At 31.0% G+C, this 20,789-nt stretch overlaps 2 protein-coding genes and 1 long non-coding RNA gene across 4 annotated transcripts; 2 read left to right on the top strand and 1 right to left on the bottom strand.

The window, feature by feature from the left end:
• Nucleotides 2,699-4,032, top strand: LOC104746969 (transcription factor WER-like). Its single transcript, XM_010468529.1, has 2 exons — nt 2,699-3,103; nt 3,182-4,032. The coding sequence occupies exons 1-2, from the start codon at nt 2,823-2,825 to the stop codon at nt 3,717-3,719; spliced, it is 819 nt and encodes a 272-aa protein (XP_010466831.1). The 5' UTR covers nt 2,699-2,822; the 3' UTR covers nt 3,720-4,032.
• On the bottom strand, nt 10,109-12,109 carry LOC104746968. 2 transcript variants are annotated; one of them, XR_761034.1, is made up of 6 exons: nt 11,533-12,109; nt 11,288-11,430; nt 11,096-11,192; nt 10,885-11,028; nt 10,487-10,625; nt 10,109-10,383 (listed from the first exon to the last, which is right to left on the bottom strand). It is a non-coding gene; the product is annotated as an uncharacterized LOC104746968 (long non-coding RNA). The 2 variants fall into 2 exon arrangements; XR_761033.1 differs by having other exon boundaries at nt 11,106-11,192; nt 11,533-12,105.
• Nucleotides 14,051-15,672, top strand: LOC104746967 (ammonium transporter 1 member 3). The gene has a single exon (XM_010468528.1). The coding sequence runs from the start codon at nt 14,077-14,079 to the stop codon at nt 15,571-15,573; it is 1,497 nt and encodes a 498-aa protein (XP_010466830.1). The 5' UTR covers nt 14,051-14,076; the 3' UTR covers nt 15,574-15,672.

The raw sequence follows: 20,789 nt of genomic DNA, 5'->3' as shown, positions 1-20,789 counted from the left end.
TCATTTGATGATGTGCCTTATTTTAGGATTTATAAGTTTTTGTTTTTTTGGGTTTTAACATAAAAGATTTATTGGTATCTATATGAAAAATGAACGAAAAAATATTTTTGTCTTTGACTAGCAAGTGGATCGGTCAGTCGGTCACGGTTGGCATGGAACACCATAAATCTGACCCTAGTTCTAGAAAATTATTCTAATGTTTGTACTGCTAATTAACTACTATGTTTTTTGTCGCATCAAAATATTATATTCGACAGTCGTATTAAATTTCTGATTCACCATTACAGTAAGACTCCTGTTTTACATCAGTGACATTATTTTTTTGATAAATAACTTCTAACATATATATATATACACACACACATACACATAAGATTCACGTTCATTATCCCATTGTTTTATTTGTTAAAACTATTTCGGAAATAGAAACCAAGTGATAGTTTTGGTTTTAAATTCATTTGAAAGATGAAACTGAAGTAAGAACACGTACGTGTTGTACTCAACCACACGTTTTTTTAGTAAATTTCGGTGGATATATGATTTCAACTATGGAAAAGATGGAAACAATACATTAATTTTGTGAAATTATCATATACAGAAATTTCGTTCAAAAAAAAAAAAAGATCATATACAGAAATAAGAAGAGAGTACTTACAATCTTACAAATATCTAAGCAAAAGAGAATTATAGGACCACCTGTCCCATGGTGACATACAAAGACCACAAACTCTTCCTTAATTATTTGGTTTGTTTCTATAATTTATTGTCATAATTCCTTATGTGGAATCCAACGAATCTTATACGACAACAACAAAGATTAGTGTGAGATCGCATATATAAAATCTCCTCGACACTTGGAGAAACCTTAGTGGTTTAAGTATGTTTATAACCTTAATATAATCGGCCAGCACCATGAATTTCTCTTTTACTTTATAACTATGCGTTTTAAGAAAAATGTTCATTAAGGAAGTTAAATAATTACAATAAAATATCCCTTGCAATAAACCCTTAGATCATATACGTGGCAACAAAACACAAGTTCTAAATAACTTTAGTATAAAAGGATTATTCTGTTGGATTTGATGCCTCGTTACACCATGTTACCCAATGCGTTAACATTATTTCTTTAATCTTCTGCATGAAGTGGAATATGACAATAACTAATAGCCCTGTAATATAACCGTTTGGTGAATGAGAATGATAAAGCCTAGGCGACTAATTATAACATTATAACATTTAAATTTGATGTACTTTGATTAGTTTAAGGCAACAGTTTTTTTTGGTGAATATAATTTAACATTCATACAAAAAAAAAAAATTTGATGTACTTTCGTAGATTTTTCGATGGTATAGTTCAGTTAAATAAAGGTTTGATTTGATTAAATTTTTGTTTGGTTCTTTTTGGTTTTAGATTTAGACTGAATATAAACTTTAAACCTTTTGAATAATTATTTTAAGTGAAATTATATATGTAATATAAATAGAACTATTTGTCTATCTAAATTTAAAATAGAAATTTTTGGTAAATAGAACTTTCTAGTTCGGCTAGATTTTATCCTAGTTTCTGGTTTTTGTTTAACATTTGAAAATTATTTGAGTTTTAAAAGTTGGTAGTATGTGAAAGGTTGTTTTTGGGAGGAGACTATAATGAGCTTTGTTGAGGCAATAGAGAAAAGAGATTCACCGGGAAGGTCATCTCAAAACATTCGGTATCGGTATGATGGCCGTGAAAATCTTATGATTCCATCACACACTTAGGCTGGATTTTGTTTACAAAGAGACGATTACATGAACTATGGAGAAAATTTTAGTCATGAACTATATGTATAATATACCTTATTAAAACAGATATTTTGTTAGGTTTTTGAAACATATTGTGTAGAGCTAATTTTAATGATGCATTTTTTCTGAAGATTAACCCGCTTTTTTAATCTACAAGATGTGATTTGTTTGCTCCATGTTAACTATAATTTCTACCAATATTTCACGTTTTTGTAATCTTCAGACTATCTAATTTGTATTTCTAAAGTTTAATTTTTGAGATTACTTTTGTAAACTCTTATCCTCCAACTTATAACAACAAAATAATGATTTTTTTTATTAATTTATGATTGGTAAAAGAAATTTAGTCGTTTGGATTTATTAGTCCATCAGTATATTGTTCATCCTCAATTTAAATTCAAAAGAAAATGCACCAACCAGAAGGGCGTAAATTAGTATTTCGTAGTCATAACTCTTGATTATCCTCTCCTCTGTCCTTTGCAAATCAAGAGTTAAATGGACAGAGGAGAGGATAATCAAGAGGTATGACTACGACCTTTGAAAAGGAACAATGAGAGCACCCAAGTTCTTGTCATTCTTTTTTGTTTACATTATAATTCTGATTCTTTTCTTCTTACGATAACATTTGCTGACTAGATTAATCATTCTTATTTACTAACTAAGAGCTTGTATAACTATTTTTGTAATTTAAGATGGAAAAGTATATCAATTGCACGGAATTGTCTTTTAGGTAGTGGTTAGATTATAATTATGATTATAAAAAAGAACACAACTCTGAAAATGTAAAAAGATCTTTGTCTTGTCACTAGTCTATACAAAAAAAAAGTGGTGGAGCCAAGGAGAGCTAGAGTGAGTGCATATATAAATAATGAAAGGGGAAGAGGAAAAACAGAACACAACACAACACAAAGACAAAACAGAGGAACACTTAGGCTTCACAAGACAGAGAGAAAAAAAGAGATTGGTGGGTCTGTAAGAGAAGGAGAAGACACTACTTCTTTAGTTCTTTAGTTTAGCTTTCACTGAAAGAAAAAGAAAGAATGAGTTTGTGGGGAGCTATGGGAGGAGGATGGGGAGTGGTAGAAGAAGGTTGGAGAAAAGGGCCTTGGACTGCTGAAGAAGACCGCCTTTTGATCGATTATGTGAGGCTTCACGGTGAAGGCCGATGGAACTCTGTGGCTAGGCTCGCCGGGTTGAAGAGAAATGGCAAAAGCTGCAGATTAAGATGGGTTAATTACCTAAGACCAGACCTTAAGAGAGGACAAATTACTCCTCATGAAGAAACCATCATCCTTGAGTTACATGCTAAGTGGGGCAATAGGTAACTAATTTAAGCTTTTGATTGTTTATCTTACCATTAGAAGTTGATATATTTTTGACTAATGATTTGTATTTGTAGGTGGTCGACGATTGCACGTAGTTTACCGGGAAGAACAGACAACGAAATCAAGAACTATTGGAGAACCCATTTCAAGAAGAAGACAAAGTCTCCAACTAACAATGCGGAGAAGACAAAGAACCGTCTCTTCAAGAGGCAACAATTTCAGCAGCAAAGACAAATGGAGTTACAGCAAGAACAACAATTGCTTCAGTTCAATCAGATTGACATGAAAAAGATCATGTCTTTACTAGATGACGACAACAATAATGGTGATAATACCTTCAGCAGCAGTAGTAGCGGCAGCAGCGGCAAAGGTGGTGCTTTCTATGTGCCTCAACAGATCATACATTCAACAACAAGCTCTGGTTGTGACCCAAATACAAACGGGTATTACCCGGTGGTTCCTGTGGTAATACCCGAGCCTAATGTGAATGAAGATAGCGCTATTTGGAACGGTTTATGGAATCTAGATTTTGAAGGACAAGGAAGTTTTGGTGGTGCTGCTTGTGCCCCAAGGGAGCACTGTTTCGGGAACATGGCTATTCCCTTCTGCTAACTTGACCTTTTAAATATCTTATCTTCCGGAGAATGAAAGATAATAACTTGACCGACAAGTTAGGTCGAGTTTGAGTTTAGTTTGGTTTCATCTATTTTAGATTTTTGGTTTATCATAAGTAATTCTGCTATGAATTGTGTGTGATGTAAGAAGCTCGTTTTAGTTGTGCCAAGCTAAAAGGGTGATGTAGTAGAGACAGAGACTAGAGAGTCTATCCAAGAATGGCTATGTCAATCGTTATACAGCAGTACAACACAACTCATTCCAATATATCAAATAAAAAAATTGTTATTTGGATATTTTAGTGAGAAAATATCTTGATGAGATTAACAGATTTTTTAGTATATTATTCCAACTTGGAGTATTCTAATGAGTTTCTTAGATTAATAGAAAGGTTTCTGAATGTGGTTGCTTTTCATAGTTTAGGACTTACATGTTGCGAGATATTAGTGACTAGGAATTCAGTATATATGTACTTAGCTCTCGTTAAACATTGAACTGCATTGTCAGTTGAATAGCCTGGATCATCATCAGACACCTGTCTATTATAAAGATCGACTTTAAAATGTGAAAAGAGAAAGTTGTCTATGAGAAAGTAAAACTAAATATAAAAATGATTCTAATTTTTCAAACAATAATATACTTCTCAAAAATCTCTTTAGTTAATTTCCCTTCTTTGTTTATATTTATTTAGCTTTCTTTACAATTTTATATGGATCTTAAAAGTATATTGATTTTTTTCGGAAGCTCATTTTATTCAGTTATTGATCAAAATTTATTTTGATATTTGGAGTTTAATTATTCAAAAGTGCTATTTTTTTGCATATTAATAGAACTATAGAAGTTAGTTTTACCGGATAGCAAAATAAAATATCTTCTAATGGTGATGCAATAGAAGACAGAACAAATTTTATAAAGAAAGTGCAGTTTGGCCAAAAAAAAAAAAAATAGTGCAGCTGAAAAGAAAAACAAGAACACGGTTTGAGCCATATAATTATTACTAGATAATATACCAGCGCGGAGAATTTTTTTTTATTTTATTATTTATTAATATAATGTTTATGTTGTATCATTCATTTACATGTTATATAATATAGTACTATATGGTGAATTTTGATTCATATTAAACTACTAATAGGTAGGCCTGGAAACTATTACCGATATCTGTATTAGACCCGTTTTCTGATTTGTATCCGTCCCGAAAAAAGGTACCCGCAGCTTTAGGGTCGAGTGAAGGGTATACTAATTATATTACCCATGAATAATGATCGAGTATCGGATATTAATTTAATTTTTGAGCGTCTCGTTACCCGTCTCATTACCCGTTTTATTACCCAACTCATAAATACATGTTAATATTTTGTAGAATAATGTTACCAGCGTGAGGAAATATTTATGTAAATTTGGATTTGTTTGTTACAAAATAATAGTAGAAAATTTATTAATTCTATATATTTTATAAAATCATAAATTTAATTTACTTAAGGTCATACTCTGATTTCGACCCGTAGTTGGTATTACTATTTTGGTTTGGTGCAATATCAAATTCGTTAATTATACATTCGGTAAAGCCAAAAAAATCCAACAAAACATGTATTGACCCGTGATTTGGTATTACAAATTGATGTGATCGTGTTTAGAGATCTTAATATACCAAATTTACAAATTGAAGTTATTGGTATAACATGTTGTATATTAATTTTATAGGTGAAAATTACAATTAGGTTATGTATATTATCAATATTATACACTTAGTATTGTTTATATAGTGAATATTGTGTATAAACAATTAAGTTTTAGCCAATTAAATAGTTTGTTATTATTTCCTAAGATTTATGAAACAATAAATAGAGTTTTATTATTTTGTAAACAAATCTAAACTTTTCTTTTGTTAGTTATTAGAATAATTAAAATATAATAGCATTTTCGTAATATGTCACATCAGAACTGGTTAAATTTTTAACAACATAGCTTAAATAAGTATATAGATATATTTTAAAAATATAAACAATGTTGTATCCTAATTTTAATATATATTTGTTATTATTAAATGATTTAGATATGTAAATATTTAATCTTAGTTTTATAAATAAATTTAAGTTTTATAATTTTCTAAATAGTTTGTTATTGTTTCCTAAGATTTCTGAAACAATAAATAGAATCTGTTTAATTATTTTATTACATAATTTTGAAATAATTTTATTATTATTTTATTAAATAATTTCGAAATTATTTTATTAATAATTTTTTGTATTCTAATAAATTAATAGTTACTATTTTTTGGATAATCATTTTCAGGTTACAACAAATTAATATTAAGATTTTGTTATTATATTTTGTATTAAAATACAGTGGCATTTTGTGTAATATTTTACATGGAGTAGGATTATTTGTTTAAAGGGTTACTTAAATAAGTATATAGATTACTTTTAACAAATAAAAATGTTAAACATGAATCCGATATTTTGGAATTAAAATGTTATCAATCCGATTTCCACTAAGTAAAGACGAAATTAAAAATTTTCTTTTGAACTCATTAGAGAAAATGAATGTCTTCCTTTTAATCAGACTAGGTGAAACTCCGCGCGTAACATGTTCTAAAATTATCTTTATTTGCAGTTTTATGTTAGTGCATCTATAAACATTACATATTATTCATATATTCATTCATATCTAAGTTTCTTCTTATCATTTTTTTTCTTATAACTATGTGTATATATGTTATGTTGTTTTACTTATTTGACAGACATATTTTACGTTAACCATCACCATATTGATCTGAAGATTTGACTTGAAGACTTCTTTCTCAACTCAACTTCAACATTCGTTCTACTAATGTTTCGGTGACCCGAACACATGTGGTTTTCTTCTACTATCATGCCGCTGCTTCACAAGCCGCTTCTACAAATACTGAACTTAGCTACTGAAAAATGTGGTTATTATTCAAAATGATGATATTCCAAGCAAATATACAAAATGATGAAGAGAAGATTCGTACTAAGAAAACAAATAGATGTCTTCAAGCCTCCGTTCCCAATATTCTTTTGCTCAAATTCACGACACTCTTCAAGCCTTTCCTTATAGTTAGTGCCACATTTTTTAATAAAAAAGTCAGCTCCACATTCATAGGCTAGAGACCAGCTACCTCTCGGTAGATTAAGGCTCTGATTGGGAGTGACTTTTAATTTAAAATTAATTTAAGGTCTTAAAAGCCAAAATTTTACCAATCATGCTTTTATTGCTTAATTATTTTTAAAAGTCTTAAAAGTCTAACTGCACACTTTTTTAGTTTGTACGTACAAATTTTAAAAGTCACAAATGTGAGACCTTTTTAGCTGTAAAAAAAATAAATAATAATAAAACTGTAGTTATTTTTCTCTTTCTTATTATTCATGATGATTAAAACATTCATTTTCAGTCTATGTATAATTTATCACAAATATATTATAATTCATTAAAAATAGATTTTTTATTTCTGTTATTTTGAGATCCATTTTTCAAAATTATTTTAGCATCAAAAACCATTATAACACATAATCAATTATGTCATATCTTTATATTTTTTAATTTGTTAAAAATATTTATCTATTCATTTTTTATGAGTTTTTGTATTTTAATTTTAAATTTTTTATTTTCTAAATAAAAATCATTATACTGCCCACATAAATTTATTCTTAGCATATTTTCGATTTATGAAAAACATACAATAAAAACAACAGCCATTAAAGTTTTAACAGTTAAAGTTTCTACAGCAAAAGTCTCTACAGCAAAGTTTTTACAGTCAAAACATCTACAACCACAAGTAACAGCCGTTACCAATTAGGGCCTAAATTTGCCAGCGTTGTTCAATGTTATCGTGCACTCCTTTTTTTTTTTTGTTGAAACTGCATGAATGGATCCTTACAAGCTTGGGACTAAGTTGTAAGTAGCATAGAAACGAAAGCCATAAGAGAAAGGAATTTATTTTCTTCTTTAAAACGACTAAACCACAATTCACTCTCGATATAAAGCATATTAATTTTACAATCAGTCCGGTTTTCCTTTATCCAATTTGTTTTACCTAAGTATTGGAGTATCAGTTCGACGTTACTAACTATCACTTGAGATGATCACATAGACAGAACATAAGAGAACATTTTATAAGTTGTCAACTAATTGCAGTCATAAATATTACATGTAGTGTACCTTTTAATCCTCTTGGTGTTTTTGGCCTTACTGTAGCCATGGATGGACCTCCAGCAAATGAGAGAAAATCATGAGTATTTTCAGTTTTACCAAAGAATAGAAAGTGAATATGATAGATACACTTTGGGAACTCAAAAGAAAGTGTATCTAATATCCATGTGATACGGAAATTCAATTCCATAAATATTGTGGACTATGATAATGATACGGGAAGCATGCGAAGTTATACATACAGTATTAAAAAAATTACCAACTATTACCAAAAATTACCAACTATTAAAAAATTACCATCAAATTGAAGTAAATAATGCAAGTTCCGAATATACACTAATTTATTGCCTGCAACAGTTCAACATCAAATTGACCTCTCTAATTTTCCCTAAAAGATGTCCTAAAAAACGAAGACCATATATGAACAAACATGAAGTGAAGGTAGTTTTGCTGACCAAGAAATAAAAACCCAAGTAGAGAGGATGGAAATACTCACTGAGTAGAGAGGCTCTCTAATTTTGATTTATACATGAAGTGAAGGTAGTTTCGCTGACCAAGAAATTCAGAGTTCTAGCGTCTGAATCCCACTTTTTTGGAAAACATGTTAATGCTAAATTCTTGAATATCTATAAATTTTCTTATGATGATGATTATTGGTTGTAGCATTCAGTTACTACTATAGGTAAAAAACTAATAAATGAAAAAATCGCAAATGAATTGTTAATTTTGATATACATAGATGAGAGCTATAGACGCCCTAACGTATCCTTGTATCGAGCCATGGACTAACCAGCTTACATAAGAGACCTGTCTTCTAAAGTCTAATTCCATAAACTAGTAAACCACTGACTATGGCTTTCAGTATTTAGTTAACATGCTTTTCTTTTTTTTAACATACTTTTTTTTTCGTACTACGCAATGCAAGTAATTGCTCAGTTACTACGGACTACTAAATAAATAATGTGTTATGTGGTAATCTATGATGTCACGATAGTTCATGTCTTCATGACATTATTTTGTACGATTCTAAAAGCCACCGTCTACTAAAATATAGTCGTTCGTTACTAAAATAAGTTTGTTTTTGTCTATTTTGCTGAGTGTCAACTCTCATTTTCAAGTCATCAGTATATATATAGATTACAAGTCGCAAGTGTCACCAATAATGATTAAGTTTGGTTGACCCCAAAGATGATCAAGTTACACACATAAATAGAAAGCTTTGATTGTTTTTAAACTAATTAGGATTCATACTCCCGCAATATCGCAGGAAAAATATTTCTATAAAATTATTTGAAAGTAACAATAGTTTAAAAATTATATGCTAAAACTAAAATGAAAAATTATCTCAAAAAAAGAAAAATAAGAAATAGGAGTAAAACTACATAAATATTAAATATGTATAACTGCGAGTTAAAAAACACAACCATCAAAATAAAAACTTATATTAAAAAAATATTATGGCAAAAAAAGACTCACTCTTAGTTAAAAATTATTATATGAAAAGTCATAATGAATGGAAACAACCTTGTAGATATTTTTTTATGTATTATAAATATAAGTATAAAATAGTTTATGAAAAATTATAGTAAAAAGTACCAAACATCATAACATTTACTAATATTTATATTATTAATAAATGAATATTATGACGAAGTGATCCTAAGTGAAAATATTAAACAAAAGATTAAAATAAGTAAATGCAAATTTCTGATAAAAAATCTTTTAAAAATAAAATAAATTTCATGAGTGAAATTTCATCAACCAATAATTATAAAAAAATACACAACTTCTAAAATAAAATATTAAATATTCAAATCTTTAAAAACATATATTTTACGAAAAGTTACGATAAATAAATGTAACTGTAAGTTACATAATTAAAGTTGATTAAATAGATATTTATATTCACAACAACAAATATGTACATTGTTATCATGAGAGAAACGCTATAATATGTAATTCATAGCTCTTTTACAAACACTATGTTAGGCCATTGTTATTGTAGGTACCTCACATATGATAGCGCATAATTTGTATGCTATGATATAGTATTATACGATAGCAGTACAGAAATGCTATGTTATCCCGCTTTTCAAATTTTTAAAGATAATGTTATAAGTCATTATACACGCTATGTTAGGTGATTCTACCATAATGGTATTTTTTTTTCAAAATTTATTAAATTAAATTTATATTTCATAAAAGAATCAACATACATAAACCTTAATATTACATTAACCAAAATAAGTCTTACATAAGTGCCACCAAGTCTTAAACAAAATAAAGCTAACATTACAAAGAACAACAGAGACAAACTTTACATGTACATAAAGCTAACATTACAAAGAACAACAAAGACAAACTTTACATGTACATGTAACCCATCCAAGCCTTTCTTAGCTGCTCACTTTTCCTTCAAACAATCTAATGAACAGCCACTAGTTCACTTTGAATGTATGAAAAAGACGTATTCTTTATGTTCTTCGTACTGCAAGACAGACCAAAATGCAACAATAAAGATATGCTCAGTTACATTTTCACTAACTGGCAATAAGCAAAAAGGTACAACAGATTGACATTGTTTCAAGTACCGTGACAACGATGGTCTTGTCTTTGTTATAGATCGGTTGGTCTCCAGAAGTTGGGTCAATGATGGCTAAACGCCCATGAGCAAGATAACAATATTCATAACAATGGAGTCCACTCCAATCAGGACCTCTATGCCTCAACCTAAACAAACGGAAGTAATCAATCCAAACAATCAATTCGGGTCTTCTCCACAAAGATCAAATCTTTTTTTTGGCAGCCAAATCAAACAGTGACTGATTAAGCAAACACATTCTATTCCCTCCTTAAAAAAAGTTGAAAAATTTATTCCAATTCATTCATAAACAATTCTTCAGTAAACAATGCGCAACCTTTATATATTACGAGAACAAGTTGATGGGTGATTGATTGAATGAAACAGGGGAAGATTGAGAGAGAGTACCCGCGAGAGAGTTCAATGATACGAGAACGTTTAGCTTAAGTGTTGTCGATGCAACCAAGAACAGCGAGAATCCCACACATTGTGTTAGAGTCAAAAGAGTCAAAACTTGACGAGAAGCTTGGCATGAACAGTTTACTGCCTAACCTGTTACATTTACACATATTTTGATCAGAATTGATTTAAGAGACATAATTAAAAAGAGGTTTCATACTTTATTAAACCTTTCAAACTTAAAGTCACTTCAAAATCTTCCCACAATGCTTGGATGTTGGAGATCACTTCCTGAGTAACATAAGGAAGTTTAGGAGCTGCAAGAAAAGAAAACACAGCTTCAGTATTGTTTTTTCTTCCACACCACGAACAAGACAAGGGTAATAAACATATATATCAATAACGCTGCTACCTTAATGAGTCTGACTCCAAATTCTCTCCACTTGTTCCTCTAACTCAGTTACTCTCTTCTAAACTATCACCAAAAGTGAACTCTCGCTTTGCTTGTGAGAACGCATAGTAACATTCAGTAGCTAGCTAGGAGCTATAATCCATCTACAACAGGAATAAGAGCAATCAGATTGAGATGGGATTTGTTAAAAATCCAGAAACCCCAAAACCCAGAAATGAATCGAGTGATAAAAAAGGGTTTACTACCAGAGACGAAGAGATTGGTGTCACAATTCGTCACCGCTCCTTATTGTTCTCAAAGAGATAGAAACGAAGCTTAAAGCTTTCACCTTTCACACACCATTAAAGCGACCTAGAAGGCAACAATCTAAGACAAAGACTTAACCAGAACGAAAAACATCAACACGTTAAGAGACCCACGAATCTGAATCCACCAAAAATTAAAAAAGAAAAAGCCAAGAGCCATGAGCCTTGTTCTTATCAGGATGAACTTTTAACGACGGCAAAGAGAAGGTCGATCCGACGGCGGTTTTGATGACTCGTTGGCGGCAGATCCAGGCGAATCCTCCTCCTCCGCCACCGCCGCTGGTTCATCTGATTGCTTATTCAGATCCAAAAGCTACGATATTCTAAATCAAATCTAGGGCGTGTAATGATCTTGGACCGCTGGTGTTGGTTTTCTGAACTGGAAAATTTATAAAGAGGAAGAAGAACCTGAAGATGAAGATAGCGAAGAGGTAATGGATGAGGAGAAGAACGATAAAAAACAAATGAGAGAAATTAGGTTTTAATCGATAATAAGTGAACCTTTTTTTTTCTAAGTGTTTTAGCCGTATAAAGTGAATTATTTTGGCCAAGTATTGGCGGACAAAGCGATTTTAGATTCCACCTACAGATTATTTTATCTTTGCATTTAATATGTGCTATAGAATAATAACCAAATTTACAAACCATTTTTAATAGCAGTTGAGAAAAATGAGCTATTATCTAGTGCTATGAATGTAGACTTTTGTTGTAGTGATTATGATAATCATTTCTAAAATCTTTAGTTGTATTATAGAATAATGTTGGATATTGAATATTAAAGTCCATATTATTTAGATTCAACATGAAACAAAAAAAATTGTGCCACCGAACAATAAGTTTTTAGTTATTTAAGAAAAGGCAAATATACATATAGAGTTCAAAAGACATAAACATTTAGATAAACTTAACTATTGTAATGAAAAGTTATGAATAAAATATTTTGAAAAGTATGACACAACTCTACAATGAATAGAAGCAACCATATGATGTTTTATACAATGAACAAATGTAATAATATAATTTTTATGGTAAAATACACAATTCTACAATAAATAGACACAACCATATAACTTTTTTTTCCAAAATAAATATTAAAAATTATTTCACGAAAAGGTAGGACGAAAAAGTATAACTGTTGTTAGCATTTATTCACATTGTTATTATTATATAGATTATTGAACAATAAAAAGCCTATATATCATGTTGGTGAAACAGCAGCGTTTATAACAATTTTTAAGTACATTTATTTATTCTAAAAATTCATCATACTTACTAAATATAGATTTTTGATCAACAAAAAGGGTTAACCACCTGAAATAAACTGAGATAAATATTTTCTTTTCATTTATTAAAGAATTTCTATATATATATATATATATATATATATATATATTGGTTTTAACATGAAGAATTTATAAAATAGTTGATACGGCTCCAATGACAGTTAGATAGAACTGTATCTTGCTTAAACTATATATGTCGTTTGTCCTTTTTCTCATTAATTGAATACTTTCAGAACAGGTCTCAGATATCCGATATATGGTCTTGGAAGACCATAGTATTATTATACACAGCCATGAGGAATCGTAAAGATACAAAAACAATACTAGTTCTAACTCCTTCTGAGTAATTTTGGACATATCTAGAAGTTAAGGCCTCAAGTGCAATTTTCAACAACTCAAACGTGGTTCCCGCTAACCCATGTTATCATTTGTGGTTTCAGCCCTCAACAAACTTAATTAGTTTTTGATTTTAAAATTTATTAATACTTTGCAAGATTATCATATATATAAAGAGTGCTGAAAGACAGCACGAATGAGTTTCTATTTCCATGTGAGTCAGTGTATGAGTCTAATAGCATCAAACTATATCTACCAACAGGTCCACTCGATGTGTACGGGAATCTACTTACCTCTTGCAAGATGGAGACTCCTTCTTTGGGTAGATATTTTACTAATGTCGTTAGGCAACATTTTAACGTCAGATAAATTTTTGGGTTAAAATTGATTCCATGTACCATATAATTTGGTTTGTAGATAAAGTATGGTAAGAGAAACATCTGATATATGGAACATACGGTTGATCTAAGAGAATCTTGTATGATTTCATCCTTTAGGATTTTTAATACCAGTTTATTGTTCTTATATTCATCCTATACTGTACTTTTAAAATTATATATTCCTTTGCCTTTTTATATTAACAGATTACATGCCTATCACTTAATCACCAAAACCGTATAATATAGAATCATACGACATTAAGAAAACTTGGTAGACTACATCTCTGATTCAATAATAATTGTTGTTGGTTACCTCACATAACTTTTAAAATAATTAATATACACTTAAATACAACAAATTTAAATGGTCCAGACGGAATCAAAAGTCAACCCTAAACTCCCTCTTCCTCCTTTAAGAGACACACAAGGAGACGGCCTTTCTTCTCCATGTCTCTCTTTCTCTCTTAACTCTCAAGTCTCTCAACATGTCGGGAGCTATAACCTGCTCTGTGGCGGATCTCTCCGTCCTACTTGGTCCCAACGCCACGGCGGCAGCAGACTATATCTGCGGCCAGTTGGGTACCGTTAACAACAAGTTTACCGATGCAGCCTACGCCGTAGACAACACCTACCTCCTCTTCTCGGCTTATCTTGTCTTCTCGATGCAGCTCGGCTTCGCTATGCTTTGTGCTGGCTCTGTTAGAGCCAAGAATACAATGAACATCATGCTTACTAATGTCCTTGACGCTGCAGCCGGAGGACTCTTTTACTATCTCTTTGGTTATGCCTTTGCCTTTGGTGGATCCTCGGAAGGATTCATTGGAAGACACAACTTCGCTCTTAGAGACTTCCCAACTCTCACAGCCGACTATTCTTTCTTTCTCTACCAATGGGCCTTCGCAATCGCCGCCGCTGGAATCACAAGTGGTTCGATCGCGGAGAGGACTCAGTTCGTGGCTTACTTGATATACTCTTCTTTCTTAACCGGATTTGTTTATCCAGTTGTCTCTCATTGGTTCTGGTCTCCGGATGGATGGGCCAGTCCCTTCCGTCCAGCAGATGATCGTTTGTTTAGTACCGGAGCCATCGATTTTGCTGGCTCTGGTGTTGTTCACATGGTTGGTGGCATAGCAGGTCTGTGGGGTGCTCTTATCGAAGGTCCTCGTCGTGGTAGGTTCGAGAAAGGTGGACGTGCCATTGCTCTGCGTGGCCACTCAGCCTCGCTCGTTGTCTTAGGAACCTTCCTCCTATGGTTCGGTTGGTATGGTTTTAACCCTGGTTCTTTCACCAAGATACTCATCCCATATGAATCCGGTTCCAACTACGGCCAATGGAGCGGCATCGGCCGCACAGCGGTTACAACCACACTCTCAGGATGCACAGCAGCTCTAACCACACTCTTTGGAAAACGTCTCCTATCCGGCCATTGGAACGTAACCGACGTTTGCAACGGTTTACTAGGTGGATTTGCGGCCATAACCGCAGGTTGCTCCGTGGTAGAACCATGGGCAGCGATCGTCTGCGGTTTCATGGCTTCACTTGTCCTTATAGGATGCAACAAGCTCGCCGAGCTCCTACGATATGACGATCCGCTCGAGGCAGCCCAACTACACGGAGGATGTGGCGCGTGGGGTTTGATATTCGTAGGATTGTTTGCCAAAGAGAAGTATCTAAACGAGGTTTATGGCGCGACCCCAGGAAGGCCATATGGACTATTTATGGGCGGAGGTGGGAAGCTTTTGGGAGCACAATTAGTTCAAATACTTGTGGTCATAGGATGGGTTAGTGCCACCATGGGAACACTCTTCTTTATCCTTAAAAAGCTCAATCTGCTTAGGATCTCGGAGAAGGATGAGATGCAAGGAATGGATATGACACGGCACGGTGGGTTTGCTTATATCTACCATGATAATGATGATGAGTCTCATAGAGTGGACCCAGGATCTCCTTTCCCTCGTTCGGCTACTCCTCCTCGCGTCTAATTTTCAAGCTTTTTAAATTGTAATTTATTACTATTATGTATTGTTGATTGTTGGAGCTTTGCTTTTTGAAATACAAATCTTGGATAATTTTTGTTTGTTTTGACTCAAAAATCAACAAACAAACAAACATATATCAACAAGCTTTCTAAATTAACTTTTGAGTGATCTATCATGTTTCTGTGTTTATTTGTCTTATTTCGACTCCATTTTTCCAATTATAATTTTGCATGCCTCGGCTAATACATATGCTATTTCGTAGAGACTAATACATACATGAGCAATGAGCTTTGGTGATCCTTTAAAATGAGAATGCATTATGTATATATACAACTTTGCTTAGGTTGCCTTTTTGCCGATGGCTTTTATCAGATTGGACTAAACAAAAGTTGTACTTTGGACATCATTTTTCGTATATAAATTTTGAATAATCATATATCTTGTTGATCATTATATTGTACGTGTCTTCCATTTTTCATACACAGTTTTATCATTTCGGCGATTGTGTACCACCATCTCGTACCAAAACAACAGAACTTATTCATTTCCTTGACCGCCAAGATAGGTTGAGTTTGAATTTTGATGTTAATTTCTTCTTATTCAGATTTTTTTTTGTAGCTTCGGTATGACTTGCGTGTAGTATGATGTAGTAGAAAGTCTTTGGATGGATGGTGTATCAATTATTGTAGTCTGGAAATCCTAGCTATTCTTAGCTTGATATTGGGGAATCTCATTGCTATACAAGAAAACTCCTTCAAATAATAATCTTCTTTGTTAAGAAGCACATGTTTAAGTAGATTATTCCAACTTGGATTAGTCTAATGAGTTTTTTTTTTCTTATAAATTACAAAAACTTTTCATTTTTTGAGCGAATATAAAACTTTTCTAAATATAATTGGTTTAAATAGTAAGGACATATTATTCGTTTTGTTTGTGAGGATATTAGTGATTTATTTCAAATTTCCCTAAACGAATATGTAAAAGATGACAATCAATTATCTCCTGTATATATTCATTTTAGAGACCTGTATAGAATCATGAAATTACGGTGCGATTCCATTAGCTTTTTTTTTTTAACGTTACACATCATGTTTTTGTGCATATTAGTCGTCAAACTGTATTTAAATATTACAGTTTCTTGTCAAAAGTATATTGCATATGTCAGCCAAACAAAGACAGAACATGCGAAACTTTCATTTACACTGTACAATAATTTTAATTACATTTAAGTGGGTCGTTGTTAAAAAAATATTAATACAAGTACGAACCCTTTAATTTATTTCCGTAAGTGTTTATACAGTATTATATATACACACAAACAAAAATGTATGTCTATACGTTGAACAATAGCGTTTTTAATAATTATCGAGAATCTCCATCAATAACAGTCTTAAGTTCGAAATCAGAAGCAAAACAATATTTTGATCTAATGCATAACAACAGACAGCCTCGGCGGAATGAAGATGTTACTCATATGTCACACTGGAAGCGCCACCGCTTGGTCACGTGAAATGCAACTTCGACGCTGGATTTAATAATCTTAATCACCAAGCTATTGGTGGCTGGATAATTCGCAATAACTTAGGATCGCCGTTGGCTTGGGGAGCAGCTGATCTTTCTTACGCATCTACACCTTTGGAGGCAGAAGCAAAAACAATGTTGGTTGCATTACAACAATCTTGGATAAGAGGATATACTTCATTAATTTTTGAGGGAGATTGTGAAATACTAATAAACATTGTAAATGGCAGAAGTCGCATAAGCAGCTAATCAATATCGTTCAGGATTTACAGTTTTGGTTATCAAAATTTCACACAGCTAGATCAGTTTTCACAAAGCGTAAATGTAACAATGCAGCTCACTTATTAGCCAAGTTGGGATGTAATTCATCTTTATTTTACGCTAATTCTGTAACCAAGCCACTGTGGCTTCATGAACAATTATGTATTGATCAACCTTAATTCAATACAAAAAAAAAAAAATACGTTGAACATCGAAACCGTGATAACAAATTTTGAAGAAGTATTTTAAATAGAGACTTTCCATTAAAGTTGTAAAACTATCTGGAAGCTGCAGTATATTCAATGGTACTACTTAGAATCCTGCAGGGTGGTTCTTCAGCAAGATCCCCTATCAATGCAAGTCAACAACGTAACTATTGAGTTAAATTGTTTTGGCAAACATGTTAATGCGAAAATCATGATTATCTATAGGTTTTCTTATGATGTTTTTGGTTGTTAAATACACCAATCACTGCTACATAATATAGAAAATAGGAAAAAAGAATTTTACTAACAAATTTTTTAAAGTTTGATATGCATAGAGGATAGGTAGACTCGCCGCAATGTGCCGTTGCGTAATTTCGTAAAACAGTAAACGTCCCAACATGGCTTTTCGTATTTAGTAAACAGTTTTAGTTTTTAATAGTTAAATTGTCAGTTGACTTAAATTAATATATAGTAGTACGCACTATGTATAATTAGTCAGTAATTACTACAGTACTAAATAATTAATTTGTGTTATGTGGTAATCCATGATGTCATGTTATTTTGTACGATTTTAAAAGCTACCGTTGCTATATCTAATATATTAAAGGAGAAGTTGAGAGGGCTCACAGCCAAGCTCACAAAATTTGACTTCCTTTGCCCTTAATAAAAAATACCCTTAAAAATATTTCGGAGTAGCTTTTTCTCTCTATTTAGGTTGCTGAAACGCACCACATTCATCCTCAGACTTAAGATTACTAATTTGCCATTAATGAGATTTCAAACTGGACCTTTTTACCCTTTTCTAAATCTAATTTTTTTAAAAAAAATTAAAAAACGAAAATTAAAAAAAAAAACGAAATTTGTTTTACTAAATCGGAAATCTAATATTTTTATGCAATATCTATCTTTAAAAAAATGGAAGATAAATATTAGAATATATTACGAATATTTCGTTTAAAGAAAATTACTATTTTAAAAAATATTAAAATTGTAAAGATAATTATGACAATTTTCCTTCTAAGCTATATATATAGAGGCTCAGCCAAAACAGTAAAAGCCGGATTCATTTAGCTAAACATATAGTTTTGAGAGTATAATTTTTCTTTTGTATTATTTTGGTTCTAATGAATCAACTTTACTATTGTATGATTTTGATTTTTTTCATATTGATGTACTATCCATATGCTTTGGTTCTTTGCATGATTAATTTTTATGCTGCCATAATTTTAAATATTTTTTTTGTTGAATCAAATCAAAAGTTTTACTCATTTTGTACTGTTTGATTGTGTTTTAGGTGTACCTGCCATGGACCATGGATGTTTTTTTGTATATCAAAAACACGATTGGACGAACAAGTTGATGAAGCAAGCAAAAAAAATCAAATTGGTAAAGCATTATTAATAATTGTGTTTATTTGTTTTTTTTAGTGGTGATTGTTATTCAATTTTATTCTCTTGGTTAAACATGATCATATTTTTATTTGATGATTTTTTATTTTACAAGCAAATGAGCAAAGACAACTTTTGACAAATTTATATGTTTCATCGGATTCTGATTTTTATGCTTTTTTTTTGTAGTGGTTGTTTGGCATCTTTTAAAACATATATTTTGTATTATTTTATATATTTTGTTTTGTAGTTTAGTATTTTGAAATAAACTTTTATATGTAACCTAATACATATTTTTTTTTCAGTTGAATTCATGGATGATCATTGATCATAATTGTAGATCTACAAAACTAAATATAATGAAATTCAGGTATTAATTTTTGCTAATCTGAATCTTTAATTTTTTCAAATAATCGGTATTTGGGTTTTTCTTTTTTTATTTATTTTTGATTTTATTGTTAGATATTTTTTTTCAAAGATATTGGTATATTCGTTTTTGTGTTTATTTTTGACATCATATTCGTTTAAAAAAAATACCACAAATCTATAGACTATTAATTTATACTTACGTCCCTCAGTAGCTAATTAAAATAATATATTGATACAGAGAATTTGATGCAGTCTTACATTGTCAGAACACTGTAAATAGTGTTAAAAGTATATATATATAGTGTTAAATGTGTATGCATATTATATTTTTGTCGACATGTGTAATATATTAATAAATATATGTATATACGTACACACGTGACATATATGTAATAGTGTTATTATGGTGACCTCATGATAAGAGAGATCACTTACCATTTATAGTTGCAGAAAAATGATGGTGAATTCTGTTCATAACAAATTTATGGTAATTTTCTAAAATTTTGGATTTTTTCTGTTTATAATATTTAAATTATAATTCTAATTATATGTAACATATAACGTAATTTTTTTGTTTCAGTTGAATTCATGAATGTTTATTGATCATAATTGTGGATCTACAAAATTGAATATAATGAAATTCAGGTATTAATTTTAGGTAACCTGAATCCTTAATTTTTTAAAATAATATTGTTACTAATATTTTTTGTAATGATTATAGTTGCATAAAAACTATGGTAGATTCTATTCATAAAAAAATATGGTAATTTTCTAAAAACTTTGATTTCTTTCTATTTACAAATAGATTAAATATTTGTATGACTATTATTTCTTCATAAATATTTTTGACTAATATTTGTTTTCCTCTTAAATTGATAGAAAGATTAGGGAGAGTTGATCTTTAAATGCTAATCAATAAAATATAAAATATATTATCTCGATGAAGACGTTATTAGAAATCCAAGACAGAGTCTGGAGACATTATTGGCAATGAATATTGCTTTGTCCTTCTACTCATGTTGCAACAGCAAAATTTTAGTTCGACTCATCAACTGAGAGGTCGGCTACGACATTCAAAGAGATTCACCGACTAAAACCAGCCTCAACTGCATATATATATACAAATAATTAGTCAAATAAACGAGTATAAGTTATCTCGGTAAATAACAAAGCAATAATAAAATATATAAGCAATAAGTGGTACAGCTTGAATCACCGTTTATGTATTCTTATAATTCATACTCATATATAATATAGCTGTATACATACGTAAACCAACGAGATATTAGACCAGCTATAAGCATGAGTCTTACCTCGGCAAACTAATAAATCAGTATATAAACATGTCTCGATCAGAAATCAAACATTATGTAATGAAATACACGTTCGTGTACTTATGAAAAATTAAAATATTATAATGAAATCAGATCAGCATATATTTAAGCAATAGTGACCAAAGAAATTGAATTAAATC

This window comes from Camelina sativa, chromosome 15, assembly GCF_000633955.1.
Source record: "Camelina sativa cultivar DH55 chromosome 15, Cs, whole genome shotgun sequence".
In the NCBI taxonomy this organism is placed as follows: Eukaryota; Viridiplantae; Streptophyta; class Magnoliopsida; order Brassicales; family Brassicaceae; genus Camelina; species Camelina sativa.
The sequence above is the reverse complement of the archived record's forward strand: the minus strand, read 5'-3'. Positions and strand labels throughout refer to the sequence as shown.

What these genes read in the sequence shown, in the direction of transcription:
- LOC104746969 (XM_010468529.1), top strand. Translation starts at nt 2,823, where the DNA reads ATGAGTTTGTGGGGAGCTATGGGAGGAGGATGGGGAGTGGTAGAAGAA. An exon ending in CATGCTAAGTGGGGCAATAG is followed by an intron (nt 3,104 to 3,181) that starts GTAACTAATTTA and finishes TTGTATTTGTAG; the next exon opens with GTGGTCGACGATTGCACGTA.
- LOC104746967 (XM_010468528.1), top strand. Translation starts at nt 14,077, where the DNA reads ATGTCGGGAGCTATAACCTGCTCTGTGGCGGATCTCTCCGTCCTACTT.